At 59.7% G+C, this 19,942-nt stretch overlaps 9 protein-coding genes across 9 annotated transcripts; 7 read left to right on the top strand and 2 right to left on the bottom strand.

The window, feature by feature from the left end:
- The first annotated feature begins 430 nt into the window (after positions 1-430).
- On the top strand, positions 431-1,377 carry SDRG_07846 (hypothetical protein). Its single transcript, XM_008613702.1, has 5 exons — positions 431-768; positions 815-881; positions 931-1,084; positions 1,129-1,192; positions 1,250-1,377. Exons 1-5 carry the CDS (start codon positions 590-592, stop codon positions 1,311-1,313), a joined length of 528 nt encoding a protein of 175 aa, XP_008611924.1. The 5' UTR covers positions 431-589; the 3' UTR covers positions 1,314-1,377.
- Positions 1,378-1,810: 433 nt separating this feature from the next.
- Positions 1,811-2,348, top strand: SDRG_07845 (hypothetical protein). Its single transcript, XM_008613701.1, has one exon. It carries the CDS (start codon positions 1,897-1,899, stop codon positions 2,080-2,082), a length of 186 nt encoding a protein of 61 aa, XP_008611923.1. The 5' UTR covers positions 1,811-1,896; the 3' UTR covers positions 2,083-2,348.
- A 536-nt stretch (positions 2,349-2,884) lies between these two features.
- On the top strand, positions 2,885-4,749 carry SDRG_07844 (aldehyde dehydrogenase). Its single transcript, XM_008613700.1, has 3 exons — positions 2,885-3,085; positions 3,144-3,952; positions 3,995-4,749. Exons 1-3 carry the CDS (start codon positions 2,941-2,943, stop codon positions 4,682-4,684), a joined length of 1,644 nt encoding a protein of 547 aa, XP_008611922.1. The 5' UTR covers positions 2,885-2,940; the 3' UTR covers positions 4,685-4,749.
- Positions 4,750-5,013: 264 nt separating this feature from the next.
- SDRG_07843 (hypothetical protein) lies at positions 5,014-7,470 on the top strand. Its single transcript, XM_008613699.1, has 10 exons — positions 5,014-5,175; positions 5,217-5,361; positions 5,416-5,581; positions 5,627-5,718; positions 5,769-6,059; positions 6,106-6,314; positions 6,364-6,456; positions 6,503-6,901; positions 6,958-7,219; positions 7,269-7,470. The coding sequence occupies exons 1-10, from the start codon at positions 5,095-5,097 to the stop codon at positions 7,397-7,399; spliced, it is 1,869 nt and encodes a 622-aa protein (XP_008611921.1). The 5' UTR covers positions 5,014-5,094; the 3' UTR covers positions 7,400-7,470.
- Positions 7,442-7,765, bottom strand: SDRG_07842 (DNA-directed RNA polymerase I, II, and III subunit RPABC4). Its single transcript, XM_008613698.1, has one exon. It carries the CDS (start codon positions 7,737-7,739, stop codon positions 7,524-7,526), a length of 216 nt encoding a protein of 71 aa, XP_008611920.1. The 5' UTR covers positions 7,740-7,765; the 3' UTR covers positions 7,442-7,523.
- A 586-nt stretch (positions 7,766-8,351) lies between these two features.
- SDRG_07841 (nonsense-mediated mRNA decay protein 3) lies at positions 8,352-10,163 on the top strand. Its single transcript, XM_008613697.1, has 4 exons — positions 8,352-8,438; positions 8,481-8,615; positions 8,661-9,128; positions 9,176-10,163. The coding sequence occupies exons 1-4, from the start codon at positions 8,404-8,406 to the stop codon at positions 10,098-10,100; spliced, it is 1,563 nt and encodes a 520-aa protein (XP_008611919.1). The 5' UTR covers positions 8,352-8,403; the 3' UTR covers positions 10,101-10,163.
- A 73-nt stretch (positions 10,164-10,236) lies between these two features.
- On the top strand, positions 10,237-17,604 carry SDRG_07840 (hypothetical protein). The gene is made up of 6 exons (XM_008613696.1): positions 10,237-10,535; positions 10,583-13,256; positions 13,307-16,034; positions 16,080-16,278; positions 16,325-16,913; positions 16,977-17,604. Exons 1-6 carry the CDS (start codon positions 10,254-10,256, stop codon positions 17,549-17,551), a joined length of 7,047 nt encoding a protein of 2,348 aa, XP_008611918.1. The 5' UTR covers positions 10,237-10,253; the 3' UTR covers positions 17,552-17,604.
- A 618-nt stretch (positions 17,605-18,222) lies between these two features.
- On the bottom strand, positions 18,223-19,099 carry SDRG_07839 (hypothetical protein). The gene is made up of 2 exons (XM_008613695.1): positions 18,979-19,099; positions 18,223-18,928 (listed from the first exon to the last, which is right to left on the bottom strand). Exons 1-2 carry the CDS (start codon positions 19,035-19,037, stop codon positions 18,277-18,279), a joined length of 711 nt encoding a protein of 236 aa, XP_008611917.1. The 5' UTR covers positions 19,038-19,099; the 3' UTR covers positions 18,223-18,276.
- Positions 19,100-19,136: 37 nt separating this feature from the next.
- SDRG_07838 (hypothetical protein) lies at positions 19,137-19,665 on the top strand. Its single transcript, XM_008613694.1, has 2 exons — positions 19,137-19,379; positions 19,431-19,665. The coding sequence occupies exons 1-2, from the start codon at positions 19,160-19,162 to the stop codon at positions 19,544-19,546; spliced, it is 336 nt and encodes a 111-aa protein (XP_008611916.1). The 5' UTR covers positions 19,137-19,159; the 3' UTR covers positions 19,547-19,665.
- Positions 19,666-19,942: the final 277 nt, after the last annotated feature.

Raw genomic sequence — 19,942 nt, 5'->3', positions numbered from 1 at the left:
GTAATAGTGTGTTCTTTTTTACAGCCTCTGCGTGGCGTTGGCCCAGGTAGCGCCACCTCCAAGCTCGTCGGGTCCGTCCCTAGCATCGCCGCTAGCCGCTAGGCATAGACTACACATAGAGTAGAGCGTTTTGGGTCGTCGACGGCAGGCGTCTGCCTGTCGGCGCGGCGCCCGAGCAGCGCGACTCGGTAGCTTCAAGTTGCGATCCTGGCGCAGATACACATGCGAATACGTACTACCGTGCATGACGTCATGGCGTGTCGCGCCATTACGACGCCAGACTCTGCAGGCTTCTTTGGGTGACCCCAGCGTCATCGACAGCGCTTCGGGACCACTTCAACTACGGTCAATGGACGTTTGTCCGACGATGTCGTATCTTTTTCCCGTAGAAAGGACGTCGGGACAAAGCCGCTTCGCAGGTGCATCTGGGCGCGTCCACATCGTTCGTGGCGGCTTGCCACAAAGAGGCTGCGTAGCAAGATCGGCTTCGGCGACCTCTTGAACTGGTGCCAGCATACACTATTTACGGCGTGGACCGGCAGTCGTCCGGATACGCTGCCACTTGACAAGGACGCAAGGAGGGGCCGAGATGAACAGCGCGACGCGGTTTGACGTGCCGGGCGGCGACTTTTGCAGCTACTTGCTTGGGACGTGGAAGCGGACGCTCGAGTGGCGCAACTTTGGCTCGACCTTCAAGCACCTCCGCACGACCAACAACGTCGTGCTCATTGAGGAAGACATGCTCGCGGCCAAGCAACCCAACACGCGGTAGCCGTCGGCGCGCCATCATGGCGAGGCTAAACGATATGCATAGCTTTCTCAAGTGGTCATTTGGGCGTGGCATCCGCAAGAGCGAGCTCACGAATGCGTACACGATCCAGGTACAGCCGAAAGCAATTGTCCTCGCTCCGGACGCATGGCCATTGCTAGTTTATCCCGGACGAGCAAGGCACGTTCATGGAGTGGAGCTTCGAAGGTGTGACCTGCCATGGCCTCTTCAAGCCCGAGTCGAGCGTTGCGATCTTCAACTTTTGTCTCCAAGAGTCCATGGTGACCATCACGTATCGCGTGCTGGACGCCAACAGTACGTACACATATCCAACGCGTCGCTTATGCTTCCGGTACTAGCCATGGCCGTGTGCATCGTGGATGTCGACAGCGACCACGCGCCGACGATTCAATATGGCAACATGTACGTGCTTGCTTCTCACTCCAGCGATGGATGGTCGCCCCACCACGTTGCCTGTAGGTATCGCATCGATCCGTCCAAGTACCATCCCGACGAAGTCGTCGTCGACGAGATAATGAGCTAGTCGATAGTGCATGCTTGTAACTGAGTTCTTAGCCTGATGGTGCTGGATCGAAGCTTATTCTGCTATGCCTCGAATGGTGCAAGAAGGAATCACTGGACCTGGTCGAGGCTACTGCGATCTTCGCTTGTCCGAAGCAGGGTTGCATGCTAATGGTGGCCCTGTCCACGAGTTACTACATATCTTGCGTCGCTTCCCGACGCAACCTCGCCCCGTCCGAGCCGTCGCGACGCGGTGCAAGAAGATCGCACGTCCCCGCGGTCATCCGGATAAACTGCCTTCGATTTTTTGCCGTCCACGCAATACCTTGGCGTTTGTATGTGTGACTAATGCTCTATCCGGCGTCGGGGTGACGCCGATGGGGTTCAATGACCTTTGACATTCGATATATGCAGAGATACGATACGCTTCTATATGACATGTCATATCCAAAGCAGCTTTGAAACCTGTCACACTCGATACCTGCGGACAAGCCATGTCTATGGACAGAAATATAGCAAGGCCCGACGAGTACCATTTGCGTCCGACAGTTATCGGCGGCCGGCGCAAGCGGAGAGCAAGTTTGGATTCCGCCGCCTCGAGCGCAATGGACAACGACCGCAAGATGACGCCGGAAGAGAAGGTCCGCGCCGACGAGAAGATGGGCGTTGACGACAACGACGACGAGACCTTGAGCCCCGAAGAGCTGGCGCGGCGCGGCGCCGTCGGGCGAAGGAACGGCGTCTCGGGTATCAAGCTGCCCGAAGAAGTGAGCAACAACGCTGGCCATTAGCGCCGCGTCCCAAGCGATCGCCGTTGTGCCCGTCAATCGCCCGTCCCTCGAGCATGATGACACGTACAAGTATCTAACCCGTGCCCGACGTCCAACTATTTATCTGTCCCCGCGTGCCCAAGAAAACGATGGCCGCCATGATGTCGTCGCGAGTTGGCGCCCGCGGCCTCAGTGGCGTGACGTGGACCACCGTAGGCAGTGTCCACGCCTGCACGATTGTTTCACCGATTAATGTACCACTACGTACACGATGTTGGCCCGCCCCATGGTACTCGTCCTACTGCGTACGCCAGAACGACGCCCTTCACGCTATCCTGGTCTACAGAGCACACGCATGTTGGCGCATGAAGATTCGAGGCGCGGTCGACAAACGCGTCAAGTAGATACCCATGCGTGGTCGGTCGGGTACGGACTGTCGTGGGACAATCCCCCGAGAGCCCGACGACGACCACTTTCCATAGCTTGTTGGCGCTGTCAGCCGTAGCTCTACCTCGACGCCACTAGCATTATGAGCCGCATGCTCCTTCCATGCGTCCCATCCTGTATCGCCGGCCCATGGATGGGACATCGCGGGGACCAAGTTGAAGTTACATCGTGGTGCTCCGTGCCTCGTCGCTGATTGGCTCGAGTCGCAGCGAATCTCCCGGCCATTAAATCGGGCGTCCTTTTTTTACCTCTATAAATTTCGGAATCAATGTTATTTTGTGTTTTGTATTGAGTGACAATAAAAATGCTTCTCAAAATCTATAAAAAGATGACGGTTTTGAGAATGAGCTTTCCGTGGAGCCCAAATTGAGTATCTGCGGCCTCAAGCACTGCATCACTTTTGCAAACGACCCGAAGGACCCAAGTCGCAAGATGCTGGCCCGCCGTTTCCTGAACCGCTCGCTCCATGTGGCCGGCGCTGCCCGCGCCGCCAGCTCGGCCCATGCCATGCCGTCGTGGGCCAAGGTCGACGCCGAGAACGTCTCGGGCGCTGCGCCCACCGAGATCCACAACTTGCGTACGATCTTGCATCAAGATGATGCTGGCAATGGAGGCTCATCATATGTGTGTACTAGTCAACGGCGAGTGGGTCAGCGCGAGCAAGGTCGAGGGCATCAAGGACCCGCTCACGGGCGAGGTGTTCATGAACGTCCCGCTCACGCAGAAGGATGAGCTCAAGCCGTTCATCGACAACATGCTCGCGACGCCCAAGCACGGTCTGCACAACCCGTTCAAGAACGTCGAGCGCTACTTGCTCTACGGTGACGTGTCGCACAAGGCTGCCGCCGAGCTCCGCAAGCCGCACGTCTTGCACTACTTTACGCGCCTCATCCAGCGTGTCGCGCCCAAGTCGTACGAGCAGGCCAAGGCCGAGGTTGTCGTCACGCGCAAGTTTTTGGAAAACTTCTCGGGCGACCAGGTCCGCTTCCTTGCGCGCTCGTTTGGCGTGCCGGGCGACCACTTGGGCCAGATGAGCACGGGCCACCGCTGGCCGTATGGCCCCGTCGCGCTCATTACGCCGTTCAACTTTCCCTTTGAAATCCCCATGCTTCAGCTCATGGGTGCTCTCTACATGGGTAACCGCGTCACGATGAAGCTCGACTCGAAGGTCGCTGTCGTCATGTACGAGGCGCTCCGCATGCTCCACGCCTGCGGCATGCCCACGTCGGACGTTGACTTCATCAACTCGGACGGCCCCGTCATGAACGAGCTCCTCCTCAAGGGCAAGCCCAAGAACACGCTCTTCACGGGCTCGTCGGTCGTCGCCGAAAAGCTCGCCAGTGACCTCAAGGGCCGCATCAAGCTCGAGGATGCCGGCTTTGACTGGAAGATCCTCGGCCCCGATGTCTCGGACGAAGACTACGTGGCCTTTGTGTGCGACCAGGTACAAGACCTCTTCACAGGTCGAGACTCATGTTTCTTTTAGGATGCGTACGCGTGCTCGGGCCAGAAGTGCTCGGCGCAGTCGATCCTCTTCATGCACGAGAACTGGACCAAGGCGGGCATTGAAGCCAAGCTCAAGACCCTCGCGGCGCGCCGCAACTTGGACGAGTTGACGATCGGCCCTGTCCTTACGGTCACGACCAAGCGCATGCTCGACCACGTCGACAACTTGCTCAAGATCCCTGGTGCCCGCGTCGTCTTTGGCGGCAAGGAGCTCAAGAACCACTCGATCCCGTCGTGCTACGGCGCGATCGAGCCCACGGCCGTGTACGTGCCCCTTGCGGAAGCCGCCAAGCCCGAGAACTTCGAGCTCGTCACGACTGAGATCTTTGGCCCGTTCCAGATCCTCACCGAGTACAAGGACGGCGAGGTCGACACTGTCCTTAACATGCTCGAGCGCATGGAGGCCCACTTGACGGCGTCGGTCGTCTCGAACGACATTGGTTTCCAGCAGCACATCCTCGCCAACACGGTCAACGGCACGACGTACAACGGCATCCGCGCGCGCACGACGGGTGCGCCCCAGAACCACTGGTTCGGCCCTGCCGGCGACCCGCGTGCCGGTGCCATCGGTACGCCCGAGGCCATCAAGCTCGTCTGGTCGTGCCACCGCGAAATCATCAACGACTTTGGCCCGATCAACACGAGCTGGACGACGCCCAAGGCCACGTAAATGCACGCAAGTACCAGCATCGGCATGCAGCCATAAGAAGAAATTGAAGTGTAGATGATCCCGTAGCCTCTGGTCGTCTCAGGTGTTGCGACACTGTTCTTGTGCTGGTTCGAGTTAGTCGAGTGTGAGCAGGAAGCTGCTGCCGCCTGCAAGTAGTAGCGGTGCTGTCCCTGTTGCCAGTCCCAAGCAGCCAAGCCGCGATCGATGGCCGAGGTCAGGGGTCGTGGGCGAGCAAAGGGGCGCTCATTGGCCAAAACTCACAATTGGTTCGATTGGCTTAAAACTTGTGTATTATAGCCAATGGCATCAGTCCGTCTCCAAACCAGTCATAAAGCTTGAAATTGAAGCGCTAACATCTTTGGTGCCAGAGCTCCGTATCGCCGCGACCGCCGCAGACCCCTCGAAGCAAGATGGCCGACCAAGTGAACTACAACATGGAGAAGATGATCCCGGAGCTGGAGGATCTCCAGCAGCTCCAGATCTTCTCCAAGGTACGACGCCGATCGCATCGCACCGCTCATCACGACGATAGGACGAGATCCGGCAGATCGTGCAGAAGCGCCGGGACTTTGAGTACACGATGAAGCGCCAGCCGCTGCGCAAGGTCGACTGCCTCCGCTACATCGAGTACGAGCTCAACCTCGATGCACTCCGCCGTCAGCGCAAGAAGCGCATGGGTACGACGACCGGCCATGCCAGTCGGATCCTTCGCCGACGTCGATGATGCCTAGGCCTCAAGAAGACGACGATCAGCGACCACGCGCCTGTCGCGCGCGTCCACAACATCTTTGAGCGCGCGATCAACAAGCACAAGGGCGACATCGACCTCTGGCTGCAGCATATTGCGTACTGCAAGAACAATGCGAGCCGCAAGATGATGTCCAAGCTCTTCACGAGGTACGACACACCTCAACCCTCTACAAATACTCATGCCTATTCTAGCGCGCTGCAGCTGCACCCGCGCAACGAAGCCATTTGGATCGAAGCGGCCTCGTGGGAGTTCAACACCAACCTCAACATGGACTCGGCGCGCGGTACGACCATATCTCGCTCATGCCGTGTGCTCACACAGCATCCTGTCTAGTGCTCATGCAGCGCTCGATCCGCATCAACCCGCACTCGCAGCGCCTCTGGGCCGAGTACTTCCGCCTCGAATTCCTTTACGTCCAAAAGCTCCGCGCCCGCCGCGAGCTCCTCGGCCTCGACGCGCCGGTCGAGAAGCCCAAGGAGCTCTCGCTCGAGATTGAGACGCTCGACGAAGAGGCCAACCTTGCGAACAATGACGAGGTGCCGGCCGTCAGTGCCATGGAGGAGTCGCGCCAAGCGATTCTCAACGCTGCGATTCCCAAGATTGTCTTCCAGAACGCCATCCAAGGTCTTTTGCCTTCAACTTTGGCTCTATCAGCTCATAAAACGCGTAGCGATCCCGAACGACGCCTCGTTCCGCCTCAAGTTTGTCGAGATCTGCCACCTCTTCCCCACGAGCTACTCGAAGGCCATTGCCGACATCGTGCTCGCGTCGGCCCTCGAGGACTTTGGCACCGACGCGACCGTCTGGAGCGCGCATTGCCAGCAGCCCGCGTTCGACTTGGAGCGAGACGTGGACGCCGTGCGCAGCGAAGCCCTCGAGGTGCGTCGTGCTAGTCTTGACGAAACAACGAGTCGAATGCATTATGTAGCGCTACACGACCGCGCTCGAGACCCTCCCGACCGACGCGATGCGCCATGAGCTGCTTCTCTGGTGCGCCAAGGAGCTCTCGCGCCTCCCCGCGGTACGCACGCCTAGTTTCCAAGCCGTCTCATGGACGAGGTGCGTAGTCGACGTGGTTCTTGGAGCGGACGCGCGCGCTCTTTACGTCCGTGGGCCCGTCGACGCCGGCGCTGTACGCCGCGCTTGTCGACTTTACGCTGCGCACGGCCGACTTGGTGTCGGCGATCGCGATCGCTACGGCGGCGACGACGGCCTTCCCCAAGGACGCGCACCTCTGGCTCCTCCGCGCCCAGCTCGTCATGCGTGCGGCGTGCGTGGTCGAGGCGGCGCCGGCGACCAAGCGCGCCAAGACGACGGCAGCCGCGCCGTCCAAGTTCCAGGCCACATTAAGCGTCATTGAGGAAGGCTTGCGCCACGTTCCGGACGCGACGCTGCTCTGGGAGCGCTCCCTTCAGCTGCAGTTCGCGGCCAAGGCGTCGACGTCGACGATCGACGCGACCTTCAAGGTACATAACCTGCAACGCGATGCTTCCATGCGCGGTGCTGACACGCTGTCCTGTAGAAAGCACTTGTGGCGACCAACAACTGGACTGTGCTGCGCCAGCAGTACGTGACGTGGCTCTTCCGCACCAAGGGCATGGCGGCCGTGCGCCCCGTGTACCGCAGCTTCTTCAACGGCCAGCTGCTCCCGAACGACGACACGCACGCGTGGCTTGACGTGTGCGTGGCGCTCGAGGTCGCGCAGCCCGACTCGCCGGCGCAGCGGGTCGCGGTGAAGGCGCTCTTTGAGAAGCTCATCGACTTGTTTGGCCAGACGGACGAAGGTGCGTTGCGGTGGCATTGCGAGGTTGCTCATGTAGCGAAAATGCCTAGACGTGTGGGTCGCGTACATCACATACTACCGCGAGCGCGGCCTGCAAAAGGAAGCGCACGACGTGCATTGGCGGTCGACGCGTGCGTTCCCCGAGTCGCTCATGCTCGCGACGCTGCGAACGCTCGGCTAGGCGACATGGCCAAGGAGACTGCATTTAACACACGATAAGACATGGCTTGCATAGGATGATGGTGATATGAATTCGTCTTACGGAAGTCGACTTAGTCTTTTCTTATATGTAACAGGAGGCGCGTTTACCGGGCCTCGAACTGGATCAGGCGCTTGGTGCGGGCCTTGTACATGATGCGGTAGCCGCAGGCGCGGCAGCGGATCGGGTCGCGGGCTGCGAGGTAGTTGACGATGCCGCAGTCACCGCAGATGTACTTGATCTCGGGGTCCTTGACCTGCGCGCCAGAGATGTCCTGGCCGCCGCCAAGGCCGGGCGTCGGAGCTGGGGTCATGCCATCCATCCTTCTGGTTGCTGGGTTTTTCGACACTGCTCCAATGAGCAAGCTCGATCCTTTGCCACACGTGATTTGTCCAAATTCTTTTCTTTTTGGCCAATGAAACCACGACCACCGAACACGGCCTGGTGGGTGGCGCCAAACCAAAAATAGTGTTGTCGGCGAGCGCGCCGGCTATTTGTCAAGAAGCGCGAGACGATGCCACCAAGACAACGGCAAGCTCGCACACGTCGACGACCGACTGCATTGATGCGGTAGAGAGCACAAAGATACACACAAGTATCCATGGACTGGTGTCGATCAAGTCGCTATCCATCCAACTGTCCTTTCGTTTTCGACATTATTTAGATAGAGACACATTCGTGACAGCGTTCCAAACCCGTGTGTCCCGCGCACAGCGTACGCTCCAGCTCAAAAAGAAGCAATAAAACACCTTTGATATGCAAGAGATACGAGCGCGAAGTCCTCGGATGGTGCCAATGGCGCCGTGTTCGTGTGGAGGGCTATTTGCACACTATTTCAAGCACGATCGCGGTCCGCGATTGGTCCATGGATATTGTTTTTGGCCAATCGGTGCGCCGCATAGGCCACCAGCCATTTCCAGCTGAAAACGGGAAAGGATTGGCTCTGGGAATTTAGAGTGCCAATCAACGATTCTTCGACGCTGACGATGTTGCACGTGCCCGAGCAGTCGCTGCCCAACATGTACGCCCCCCATGGACGATGGAGATGCTCATGTACCTCTAGCCTATGTTGCATGTGCGCGGTGCCCATCAAGGCCAACGCCGCCAACATGTGCGTGAGCTGCCTCAAGGGCCAGGTTGATGTGACCGAGGGCATTCCCAAGGAAATCATCATGCACCAGTGCCGTGGCTGCCTCAAGTACGCTCGCTCTTGACGCTGCATGCATGTGACGCAACATATTAGGTGGTCGCGCCCGCCGTGGGTCGCGGCGGAGCTCGAGTCGCGTGAGCTTCTCGCCATCTGCCTCAAGAAGATCTCGGGCCTCAACAAGGTCAAGCTCGTGGACGCGGGCTGGGTCTGGACCGAGCCGCACTCGAAGCGTCTCAAGCTCAAGCTCACGGTGCAGAAGGAGGTCATGAACGGCGCGATCCTCCAGCAGTCGTTTGTCGTTACCTTTATCGTGCGCAACCAGCAGTGCGACGAGTGCCAAGCCTCGTTCACCAACAACTCGTGGAAGGCGGTTGTCCAAGTCCGCCAAAAGGTCGACCACAAGCGCACGTTCTTCTACCTCGAGCAGCTCATTCTCAAGCACCGCGTGCACGAGAAGACGTCGTCGATCGAGTCGCACCCGGACGGTGTCGACTTCTTCTTTGTCGAGCGCAACCACGCGCTGCGCTTTGTCGACTTTTTGTCCGAGACGGTCCCGATCAAGTACATTATTGTCTTGGGTATTGCCAACAACTTATGCAACTCGCTAGGCTCAAGACGGCCAAGAAGCTCATTTCGGCCGATAACCACAGCAACACGGCCAACTACAAGTTTACGTATGCCGTGGACCTCGCGACGGTCTGCAAGGACGACCTTGTCGCGCTCCCGCTCAAGCTCGCGCGCCAGCTCGGCAACATCTCGTCGCTCTGCATTGTGACGCAAGTCACGTCGTCGATCCACGTGATTGACCCGTTCACGATGCAGCGCGCGGAGATCGACAACGACAAGTACTGGCGGTACCCGTTCAAGGCGCTCCGGTCGTCCAAGCAGCTCGTCGAGTACACGGTGCTGGACTCGAACCCGCTCCAGATCCCGACGCTCGGCGGCGTCCCGGTGCGCACGAACCGCAAGACGCGCCTCGCCGAGATGGAGATCGTCCGCAACTCGGACTTTGGCGTCAACGACACGCGCTTCCAGACGACGACGCACCTCGGCATGCTTTTGAACGTCGGCGACACGGCCATGGGCTACGACCTCTCGACGTCGGTCTTTAACGACTCGGACACCAAGCCGCTCGACGAGGCAGGCATTACGCTTCCCGACGTCATCCTTGTCCGCAAGCAGTTCCTCCGCCGCGTCCAGAAGCGCAGCCGCAACTGGAAGCTCAAGAACATTGAAGGCATCGAGTCGGCGGTCCCGGTCAAGAAGGCCGAGCAGACCAAGACCGAGATGGACTACCAGCATTTCTTGGACGAGCTCGAGGACGACAAGGAGATGCGTTCGAAGATCAACATTTACAAGGTCGACGACGACAAGGCGGGCGACGACCAGGACATGGAGGACGACGACGAGGGCACGGGTGTCATTCCGGTCGAAGAACTGCTTGACGACATGAAGATTGAAGAGAACGAGGTCGAGATCCTCTCGATCACGGAAGCCAACGCGTCGCACGGCCTCAACGTCGACGATCTCTAAATCCCTCTTGCTTTTTCCAATTTGCTAACTCCAAAACTCCAATATATACGACTTTTAGTGCCATTTCATGACATTTTTGTTTTCAAATTGTCGAAAATTCTTGCTGCTTTTCATTGGCCATTTGCAAATCTTGAAAGGTCATTTTGCGAGGTCATGGCGCTGGACCTGGAGCTGCGTCGGGCGCTCGCCGAGATCAACAAGGAGCTCGACGGCCCGCCGCCGCCACCGACCGCCGCGCCACGCACCATCGTTCAGGCTTCGGCGCTGCTCGCCAAGGTGCAGCAATGGACATCGCTCGGGAACGTGCCCGAGGACCAGCTGCGCCTCACCGAGCTCTTGCCGTGCATCGCCGAGGTCGCGCTCAAGCAGAGCGAGATGGGCACGGCCGAGGCTTGCATCGAGTGGTATCTCACCCTCGCGTATCCCAAGGACCAGGTACTCCTCGCATTCGCATGCCATGGTGTCGAACGTTTACCTCGTAGTTTTACTGCCGGGCACTCTTGGTGCGGGCAACGTACCTCGGCGCCAAGGCTCGCGCGCTCACCGGGCAGAGCTGCGTCGGACAGGTCCAGTATGCCATCCACTGGATCCTCGTTGCGCTCAAGCTCGCGCTCGAGCCGAGCAGCCGCCCACACTACGATTTTTTGGTCTACAATGCCAGTGTCGCGTACTGGCACGTGGCCCGCCCGCTCTTGCGGCCGCGCACGAGCAAGCACCTCATCGAGTCGCTCGCCGCGCTTCTCGACGGCCTCAAGAGCATCAACGACGCCAACAAAGCGTGGCTCATTCGGTTTGAACTCACGCTCGCAGCGGCGTACGACGACGACAACCAGCTCGCGAAGGCCGGCAAGGTCGCGCTCGAAGCCTGCGAGCACGCGTTAGCACTCGTGCAGCTCTCCAAGAACGCACCGGCCAACGTCCTCTTGTTTGAAGAGGCGTGCTTTTTGCAAATCCACCTCGGGCGCCACAAGGACCCCGAGTGCGCCAAAGGGTTAGCGGCCGCCAAGAAGAACATGGTGACACGCCGGGCACAGACGCTCTATGCGATCCAAGCCATCAAGAGCAAGATCGTATTGCCCGAAGCACTGCCCGCCGCGTTTGCAGAGCTCTTTGAACTCGTGACCAAAGCCAAACTCGAGACCTTTCTGCACAAACCGCTCGACACGTTTCCTGCGCTTCCCGAAGGCAGCGTCGACTGGGACAACCTCGTTGAAGTCGGGCTCCTCGGTGTCTTTCAGCACCAGCTCGAGGTCGTCCGCATCGTCGAGGGCCTCGTGCATGAGAACAAGCGCGTCTCGGCCCGCGCGCGCATCCTCGTCGATGTGCTGCGTTGTTTCGTGCACCTGCTCGAGAAGGCGGACGCGGCCAACTTGGACGCCCGGCAGCGCGAGGCCGCGCGCTTGAGCCACCACGTCGAAGGCGTCAAGCTCCTTGAGCGCTCGCTCACAGCCGCCAAGCGCGTGGGGGATGCGCACCTCATGCAGGACATTTGCATCTACGCGTGGAACGTCGCGCTGCCGCTGCTAGAGCCGCACTTACGCAAGCACGTCCACCGGCTCTTCACGGCGACCACGTCGCTGTTAGAAGAGCTCGACTCGCCGCTGGTGACGCTCCGTGCGCAAATGCACTTGGAGACCGCGAAATGCGAGATGAAGTGCGACTACCTCGCCAAAGCGTCCGTGCACGTCAACAAGGCGCTACTCCTCGACTATGGCGAAGCGGCGACGAGCGATGAGAGCGCGAACCATACTAGCACCAAGCCCAAGACGCCGAGTGCGACGAGTGCCGAGCGCGCAGTCCGGCCGTTTGATAAATTTCTGCTCCCGATGAAGCGCGTGCTGGACCTCAAGTCGAATCTCTATGGCGAGCCAGACGCGGTCGAAGACCAAGCGCTCATCTACGTCGAGCAGTCCAAGGAGTCGCACGACAAGCACATGAAGCTCACGTGGCTCAACAAAGCCGTGACGCTCTTGGATGCGTCGGCGCCCGAGTCGCCGCTGACCCTCGAGAAGGACGTTCTCAAGAAGCGATTTGCGCTCTGGTACGACATTGCGACCCTCGCGTGGGACGTCAAGGCCATCGAGACCACGCGACGCGGCGCGAGCCGGGCCCACAAATATGTGTTTTCGCTTGTCGACTTGGAAGCTGTTCAGCAAGCGAGTTTGCACTTCGTGCTCGCCGAGACATATACGCTCGAAATGCAAAAGCTCAAGCAGGAGAGCCCGAGCTTGGACGGACGGCTTGGGCTGCTTGTCAAGGCGGGCGACGCACCCGACGACGTCCTCAGTGCATGGAACGACTGCAAGCGGCACGTCGTTGACGAGATTCTCAAGGGTATGCAGCGTGGGCTCGACACAAAAGCTACACATGTGATCCATAACGCGGCCACGTACCTGTGGAACTACCACTACGGCCTCTTTGGCCCATCCCCACTCGACCTCGACCTCGTCCTGCCCGAACTTGTCACGGCCATGGAGAAGGCGTTCCATGCGCTCTTGAGTTTGGACGGCGTTGCGTACCATTTGCCGCTCTTGGCGAGCGTTGCCCAAGGGCTCACGCGTCTCTACGACGGCAAGTTCAACGAGATCGAGGCAACTGTGGACGCCGTCCTCAAGATTCCCGGGCTCGCAATTCTGCAGCGCAAGGCGCTCACTGAGATCAAGACGCGCGTTCAGCTCGACCGCGGCGCCAAGGAGCCGATCGTGGGCGAGAACGTGCCGATGAAGGTCGTGAGCTGCCTCACGCTCCTCGACGCACTGCAGAACGATCTGCGCAGTGACGAAGCGGATGTCAAAGTGGTAATGGACAAGACCCTTGCGCTCTTCCAGAAGGCGACCAGTCTCTGGACGCCGTTTGCGGTCGACCACTTGGCCGCGAAGGAGACGTGTCTCGAGCTCGACCAGCAAAAGCGCGAGTTCCACGCTGAAGTGTGGGTGCGCCTCGCCAAGACCGCCGTCGTTCTCGAGCGCTCGCACGAAGCGCAAAAGTTTTGTGAGCTCGCGTTAGCTCCGTTGGCGGCTAGTGACATTCCGCCTGGACTGCTCCTTCCCGCCATCTGGCGCTGGTACGCGCTGGCGCAGACCGTGTGGGCGACAGCGATATTGGATCTTGCGAGCGGCACCGAGACGCAAGAGCGCGACATCAAGCACGAACTCGGTACGCGCGCATTTCGAATACAAGATACGATGCACGATGGTGATGTGTAGCGCTCTTTGCGGTGCAGCATTTGCTTCTCGGCGCCGAGTTTGGGGTGCGTGCGGGGAACCCCCGCCTCGTCGAGCGCGCGGCCATGGTGATGTGGAACGGCGTGCTCGACATTCTGGATGCGAACGGCTCACCGAACCCGTCTTTTCGGCGCAAGCTCTTGCCCGACTTGCAGCGCATGCTCGCGCACTTGGAGGCGGCCGGCGCAGCGTCCGACTGGGGCTTCCGCCTCGAGTTTATCTGCGCGCTCCTCGATGTGTACGAAGAGCTGCATCTCTGGGAGCCTGGTCTCGACGCTGTCGAAGCCGCGTTTGCATCGATTCCAGCCTACTACCAGCGCCCGCTGTGGCAGTACCGCGTCATCTTTATGAGCAAACTGGGCAAGTCGGTGCAAGACGGCTTTGCAAAAATGAAGGACAACGACGTCTTGCTCCAGGCGCGCGTCGCCAAGCGCGTCGCAGCGTCCTCGACCGACGCGGCCGCGCAGTACAAGGCGCTCTTCCGCACCGTCAAAGACCTCGGTGGCATGCCGGAGCAAGCGCAATTCCAGCTCGAGATTGCCGAGTGGTTGTACACCAACCAGTTTCCCCTTGACGACGTCCACGACCAGATCCACACGGCATTAGGCCTGGTCTTGTCGCTCATCTGGAAGGACGCTCTGCCGACGAACGAGAAGGGCGCGACCAAGCGCGCCAAAGCCAAAAAGAAGAAGGACGACTCGGTCGTTGCGCAGTGGTGGCACCTCGACATTGCATTGCGCGGCTACGTGATGTTGGCGACCGCCGCGCACTCGTTCGCCGAGCGTCTCGAGTACATTCTTGCGGGTCTTGGGCACGTACTCAAGATCTGGCACGTGCTGTTCGAGGAGCTTCATTTGCTCGAGCTCCAAGCGGCCTTTGAGAGCTACTCGCAGCAGCAAACCGGCGAAAAAATCGAGTCGGACTTTGACGTGTGGAGAGGCCAGTCGGGCGTTGCGCCGTCGTTTACACTGCCGACGTCTGCGACCGAGTGGGCCAAGCTTGACACGACCCCGCACTTGGCGAGACTCTGCGGTGAGACGCCGGCGGCAAAGCTCTCTGCGCTGACACTGCACCCCGAAAACGTGACGCAACCGACGCTGACGTTGCACTACCTTCTCCAGCTCATCGAACTGGCAGTGAGCCAGTGCCTCCACACCCACGTGCTCCCGTGTTTGCACTTGGCGCATGCGATCGCACATGGCACCAAGTCGTCGGCGTCGTCGACCCTCGGGGACCTAACGCTGCTTCCGATTTTACTGGATCTTCGGCTTGCCTCCGTGCTGGAAGCTATGGCCTTTATCGAGCCGAGCCAGGTCTATCTCAAGCGCGCGATCGAGGCGCTTCGGGGGCAGCAAGGCGTCCCGACTTCGGACAAGGCGCTCGCCCACAGCACCGCGTCCGACCTCCTCCGGCGACGCAAGCTGCTGTTTTCAAAGTACAATGTCGTGGATCTGGGCCTCGAAATGGTTGAGCTTTTGCTCGCGAGCGGCTTTCACTTGCAAGTCAAGCAGCTCTTGGCGGCGCTACCAGCCAACGACGAGCCGAGCGGAGCGGCGTGGGCCGACTATTGCGCTGGCCAGCTCCACGCGCGGGAAGGCGACCTCGCGATGGCCTTGCGCCATTTAACGAGTGCCGTCGGGACGCCCAACCTCGACGTGCAAGCTTATACCAAGTACGTGCTAGCCCTTGCGTCGCTCTACTCCAAGATGAAGCGCATCAAAGATGCTAAAGATGTTGTTGCGGCCGGCCGGCACGCCGTGAGCCAGCTGCAGTTGATCCCACTCTCGCCCGTCGCACGCGCGGTCGTGGGCGACGACAAGGCGCATCTGATGGACCTCGACTCGATCACGTGCCTTTCTCAGCTGGAGGCCATGTACGCCACCGTGCTCGTCCAGGAAAGCCAGAGTCTGCTGGCGACCGGCGGTGAGTGGCAGCCGATCTGGGCCGAAGCGACGCGGCTCTTCAGTGAGAGCTGCAGCCGGCTCTTGCCACTCGGAGGCAACGTCGTCATGGCCGACACTCTTCAGGCATACGGTGTCCTCTTGCACGACCGCAGTATGACGTGGAACCCGATCGATACCGACGTGAATCTCTTGGACGACGCTCGATCGCAGCTGCTCAGTGCACACGCGTACATCGAGTCGCTCTGGGCGCTGGCGTCGCACGAGCCCGTGCTGCAAACGCGGTTGGCGCAGATCAAGTACGAGCTCGGGTGCGTCGATGTGGCCGCCAGTATGGTTCAAGACGAGACGCGCATGGTCGTCTACCAGGTCGAGAGCGATGCGAAGAAGAACCTCGTGGAACTTTGGCTCGCGCACACAGCACCCAAGACGCCCAAGACACCAGAAGAAATGTGTGTGCCGCCGGCGCAAAAAGCGCTCTTGTACTTCTCTACGAGTCTCCAGCTGGATCCGACGCATTGGCTGTCGGCAGCCGGCGTCGGCCAGTGCCTTCGCCTGCACCTCCCACCGACGTACGAAGCATGGGTCTATGGCCAGGACACGCTGCGAAAGCAAGGGATTGCATGCAGCACGGGCACAACCTCGTTGGCGACCGAGGCAAAGGTCGACGACGTTGCGCGGTACCTCACACAGCTGCTGGCGTCGGCCGTGAAAGCGCAGCATCGCCGCGCCATCAAACACACATGCTACGAGCTCCTGCAGGTGTATGGCTGCCAGCAACCGCTCCTCGCGGCCAAATACTTGCTCTGGTATCCACAAGCCTGTTGAAAGAAATGAACTGAGTTGGCGCGTAGGTTCCAAAGCTGCGTCGCGAGTGCGTATGCCGAGTCGGTATTCTACCAGGCAGCCGAGCCCACGAACCGCCCGTCGCTCTTCATGCAGCGAACGCAGCAGCTACCCGCGACAAGCATCCCCGGGCAGCTCGCCAAGCTCTTCCTCGAGTCGCAGTCGGAGACGTGGCGTCGCCTCCAAGTCACTGCCGACATTGATGCTGTTTGTCTACGATCACTCTAGTCGATCAACTGACATAGTCGACTAGGTCCTCGCGAGCCTGCCGCCCAACTACATGCTACTGAGTCTCCAACTCTCGCTCGACGGCAAGTACCTCTTTGGCAGCCTCACCGGTGGGGCTGCGACGCCGGTTGTCGCACGCATGGAGCTCCACCGACCGCGGCGTCTGGCCTTGCGCGAGCTATTAGCCAAGCTCCGAGCCATGCGCGTGGGTAGTGTCAAGCAGCTTTTGCAGTACAGCGACTTGCCGTACGGTGAGTCGGACGAATTTGAGTATGCGACCAACGACGGCCACGACGACCCGTTCGAAGCGACGTTCCAGTCGCTGGTGGAGGAAGCCCGGACGCTCTTTGGCTCGTTCTTGCACTGCTTCACCGAGAGCTTTCCGCCAAAGACCAAGGACGACATGCTCACGCTGCTTCTCGTGGACCCGTCGCTCGAGCTTGTTCCGTTCGAGGCGCTGCTGGAAGGCGGCGACGCGCGCGACCTCTCCGTGCACCTCCTCGCGCAGCGCTACGCAAGCATGAAGGCGCTACCGTTCAAGCGCGACGACCTCTTCTTCATCGCGGACCCTCGCCACGACGACCCCGCAGAGTCGCCGCTTACATCGATTGCACGTACGTCAAAAAATCGAACCAAATTTCGAACACAAAAATCGAACACGGCTTCTATTTTTGTAGCGACTGTGCACGCGATCAAGACGATCCCGAGCTTCCAGTGGCGCGGGCTCACGGGCCAAAAGTGCGTGCCGAGCGTCGGCGAGTGGCAGGTGGCGCTCACGGGGCGCCATGGCGGCGGCCTCCTCTACTACGGCCCAAACCGGACGCTCGCGCACTTTAGCCCATCGCACCTCGCGGGCCTGAACGCGACCAAGTGCAATCTCGTGTGGGGCGCAAGCCGCATGGAGAACTACGCGAGCTACCGCCGGCAGAGCAAGAGCGATACGCACAAGTCGAAGGAGATGCTGAGCCTCGAAGACAGCTTCAACAGTGTCGTGCTCTTCTCGCTCGCCGGCGTCAACAGCGTCGTGTGCAACCAGTGGGCGTCGTCATTTCTCGCCAACCACCGCAGCGTCACGACGACGCTCGGGCTCATGGCCAAGAACGTACCGCTCGCCAAAGCGATTCGCCGCGTCGGTGACACGTGGTATCTTGCCCACGCGCCCAAGTCGCAGGCCCGGAGCACCGTCAAGAGCGTGCCATTGAAAGGCCGTGTGCTCTACAACCCGATCGTCTACGGCCTCCCGACGCTGTAGCTGCCGAATATAAAGTGTAAAAGGTTGAAAGATATGAAATGGTGCGTATGCAATCCGAGAGGTTTCAAGTTGAAGTGGCCAAAAGTGCAAAGTCGGACGAGCCATCGATGAGCAAGAGACGTTAGCCACAGCTGGAGAGAGGTCGAATTTCCCAAATACTTGAGGAAAGGCTGCATCGCTGAGGGGTGTTGTCGTGCGAGGAGTGATACGGGCCAATAGCGACCGAGTTGCGACGGTCAGTATTTCGGATGACAGCATGACATGAGCCCAACCTTTGCCGTCCACTATACTCACTGGTGTAGCTTGAAAATGATTTGGCGAAGCCCAGAGAAGAAGCAGTAGGCAAGGGCGACCGAATCGAGGGATATATGAGTGGGAGGTCGGGGCGTCGCGCTGACGTGGCCTTGTGGTCACCGAGCGTGGGCTGAGAGCAAAAGCTGTCGCGACCTCGAAGCTGCACAGTGTCGCAGCCAAACACCTGCCCACCCATGCGATAGTTCAATTTGGACGCTGCGTTTATAAAAGCCTGGAGTGCATCGATGTGGCGAAAAGTCGCACCGCGATCGCAGCTGCCGCTACTCGAATGCTGCAGGACGTGGCCGCCATCGCAGTTGATTCGCGAGGTGCATCAGGGTGGTTGTACGGTAGTCGGAGCCACTATGCAATGCGACTTGTGGTGAAAAGGGTGTTGCCGTATTAAGTGGGGGCAACTAGTATTTGCTATTTTAACGTCTATTGATCACGACCTTGAGGTTCACGGTGCGCTTGGGCGTCGACGAGACAAACTCGTCGGCGACGGCGGCTTCTGTGCTGTTGTCCTTCTTGGCCTTCGTGTCGAAGCGCTCCGACTCGAACTGCGTCAGGATCGTCTGCGTCGTGTTGGACGCCGGCGCGTCCGGGTTGACCGGCGCCTCGACCTTGGCCTCGGCGTCCTTGGTGGCCGCGACCTCTTCGTCAATGCCGTCGTCGACACGGATCTTAACGTTGTGGTTGCCCGTGCTCTTGAGCTCCTGCGGCAGCACGACGCGCGCGATGCCGACAACGATGCCATGCTGCTTCTCGAGCATGTCGACAATGTTCTGCGCCGTGACCGACGACTTGGTCATCGGCTTGGGCGTCGGGCAGTGGCGCTTGAACGTGAGCTCGATCGTCGAGAGGCGCTTGATGATCTTCTCGCGCGCGTGCTCGCGCTCGGTATCGATCGACGCATCGACCTCCTTGGCCTGCGCAAACTTGGCCACGTTGAGCTTGGTCGCGTACACTGCCTTCTTTTGCGGGTACAAAAAGTTGCGCGCGTAGCCAGCCTTGACGTTGACGACGTCGCCCGAGAAGCCGAGCTGCGCGACGTCTTCCTTCAAGACCATGTCGACGCGGTTCCTAGATGCACGCAGGATGAGCCATCGACGCCATGACTGCCAAGAGCCTACGCGAAGGCGCGGACGCCGAGGACGCGAGGAACGCGGAGCGCGACTTGGCGTGCCAACATGCTGCTGATAGTCGTTGCGAGGTTTTGAGCACTGGACCGCTCGGCGAAAGAAGGGCCAGTGCTTTTATTACTGCAAGGCCATTGGTCAAAAGTCGACTGCCGTGGTGCACGGATTTCAACCAATGAGCGCGCGTTTGGCCACGAATTTCGACGACCGCCATCTTGACGTAGACATTCCGCAACAAACAACCATCGCCGTCGTCATGCCTGCCTCCGCCCCCAAGACCGAGATCCCGTCCGAGTACCGCATCTCCGAGAAGTGGGACAAGTGCATCGAGAGCTTCATGGTCAACTTCTCGGCCGGCCTCGTCGCCGGCGGCTTGACGTCGCTCGTCCTTGCGCGTACGCTTCTTGCTCGACGTCCATGGCTGCGATGATTGACATTCTACCTAGGCACGGGCGCGGGCCGCTCGGCCTTGACGGGCTTTGGTGCGGGTGCCGGCGCTGGCGCGACCTGGACGACGTGCAGCTTGGCGTTCGAAGAAGAGGCCAAGAAGAGCGACAACTAAGGTGCATAACTCTCCGTGTACGAGTGTATGAGGTAGCACGTGGACGAGTACACGACACTTGTGCTATCGGCTCTATTTCCGTCGGTTTAGCTTAACGCGAAGACATGCTCTTGTTCGTACGCCCGCCGGCCTCGGCGCCGACCATTGTTTCGTCAACACTCGGATGGGCGGTGCAGCGCGGCCGAACCGACACCTTTCGATGCAGCCTCACACGCATCGCCTTGGTCACGCACCACCGCATGCAGCCTCACACGCATCGCCTTGGTCACGCACCACCGCATGCAGCCTCACACGCATCGCCTTGGTCACGCACCATCGCATGCAGCATGCAGACGCCAAGCAGCGGGTCCTTGCAGTCGATCACATGGCATATCTCATGCCTCTCATGCCGAGTTG

This window comes from Saprolegnia diclina (genome assembly GCF_000281045.1).
Source record: "Saprolegnia diclina VS20 unplaced genomic scaffold supercont1.23, whole genome shotgun sequence".
Classification (NCBI taxonomy): domain Eukaryota; phylum Oomycota; class Saprolegniomycetes; order Saprolegniales; family Saprolegniaceae; genus Saprolegnia; species Saprolegnia diclina.
Note: the sequence above shows the minus strand (reverse complement) of the source record. Positions and strands in the feature narration are given on the sequence as shown.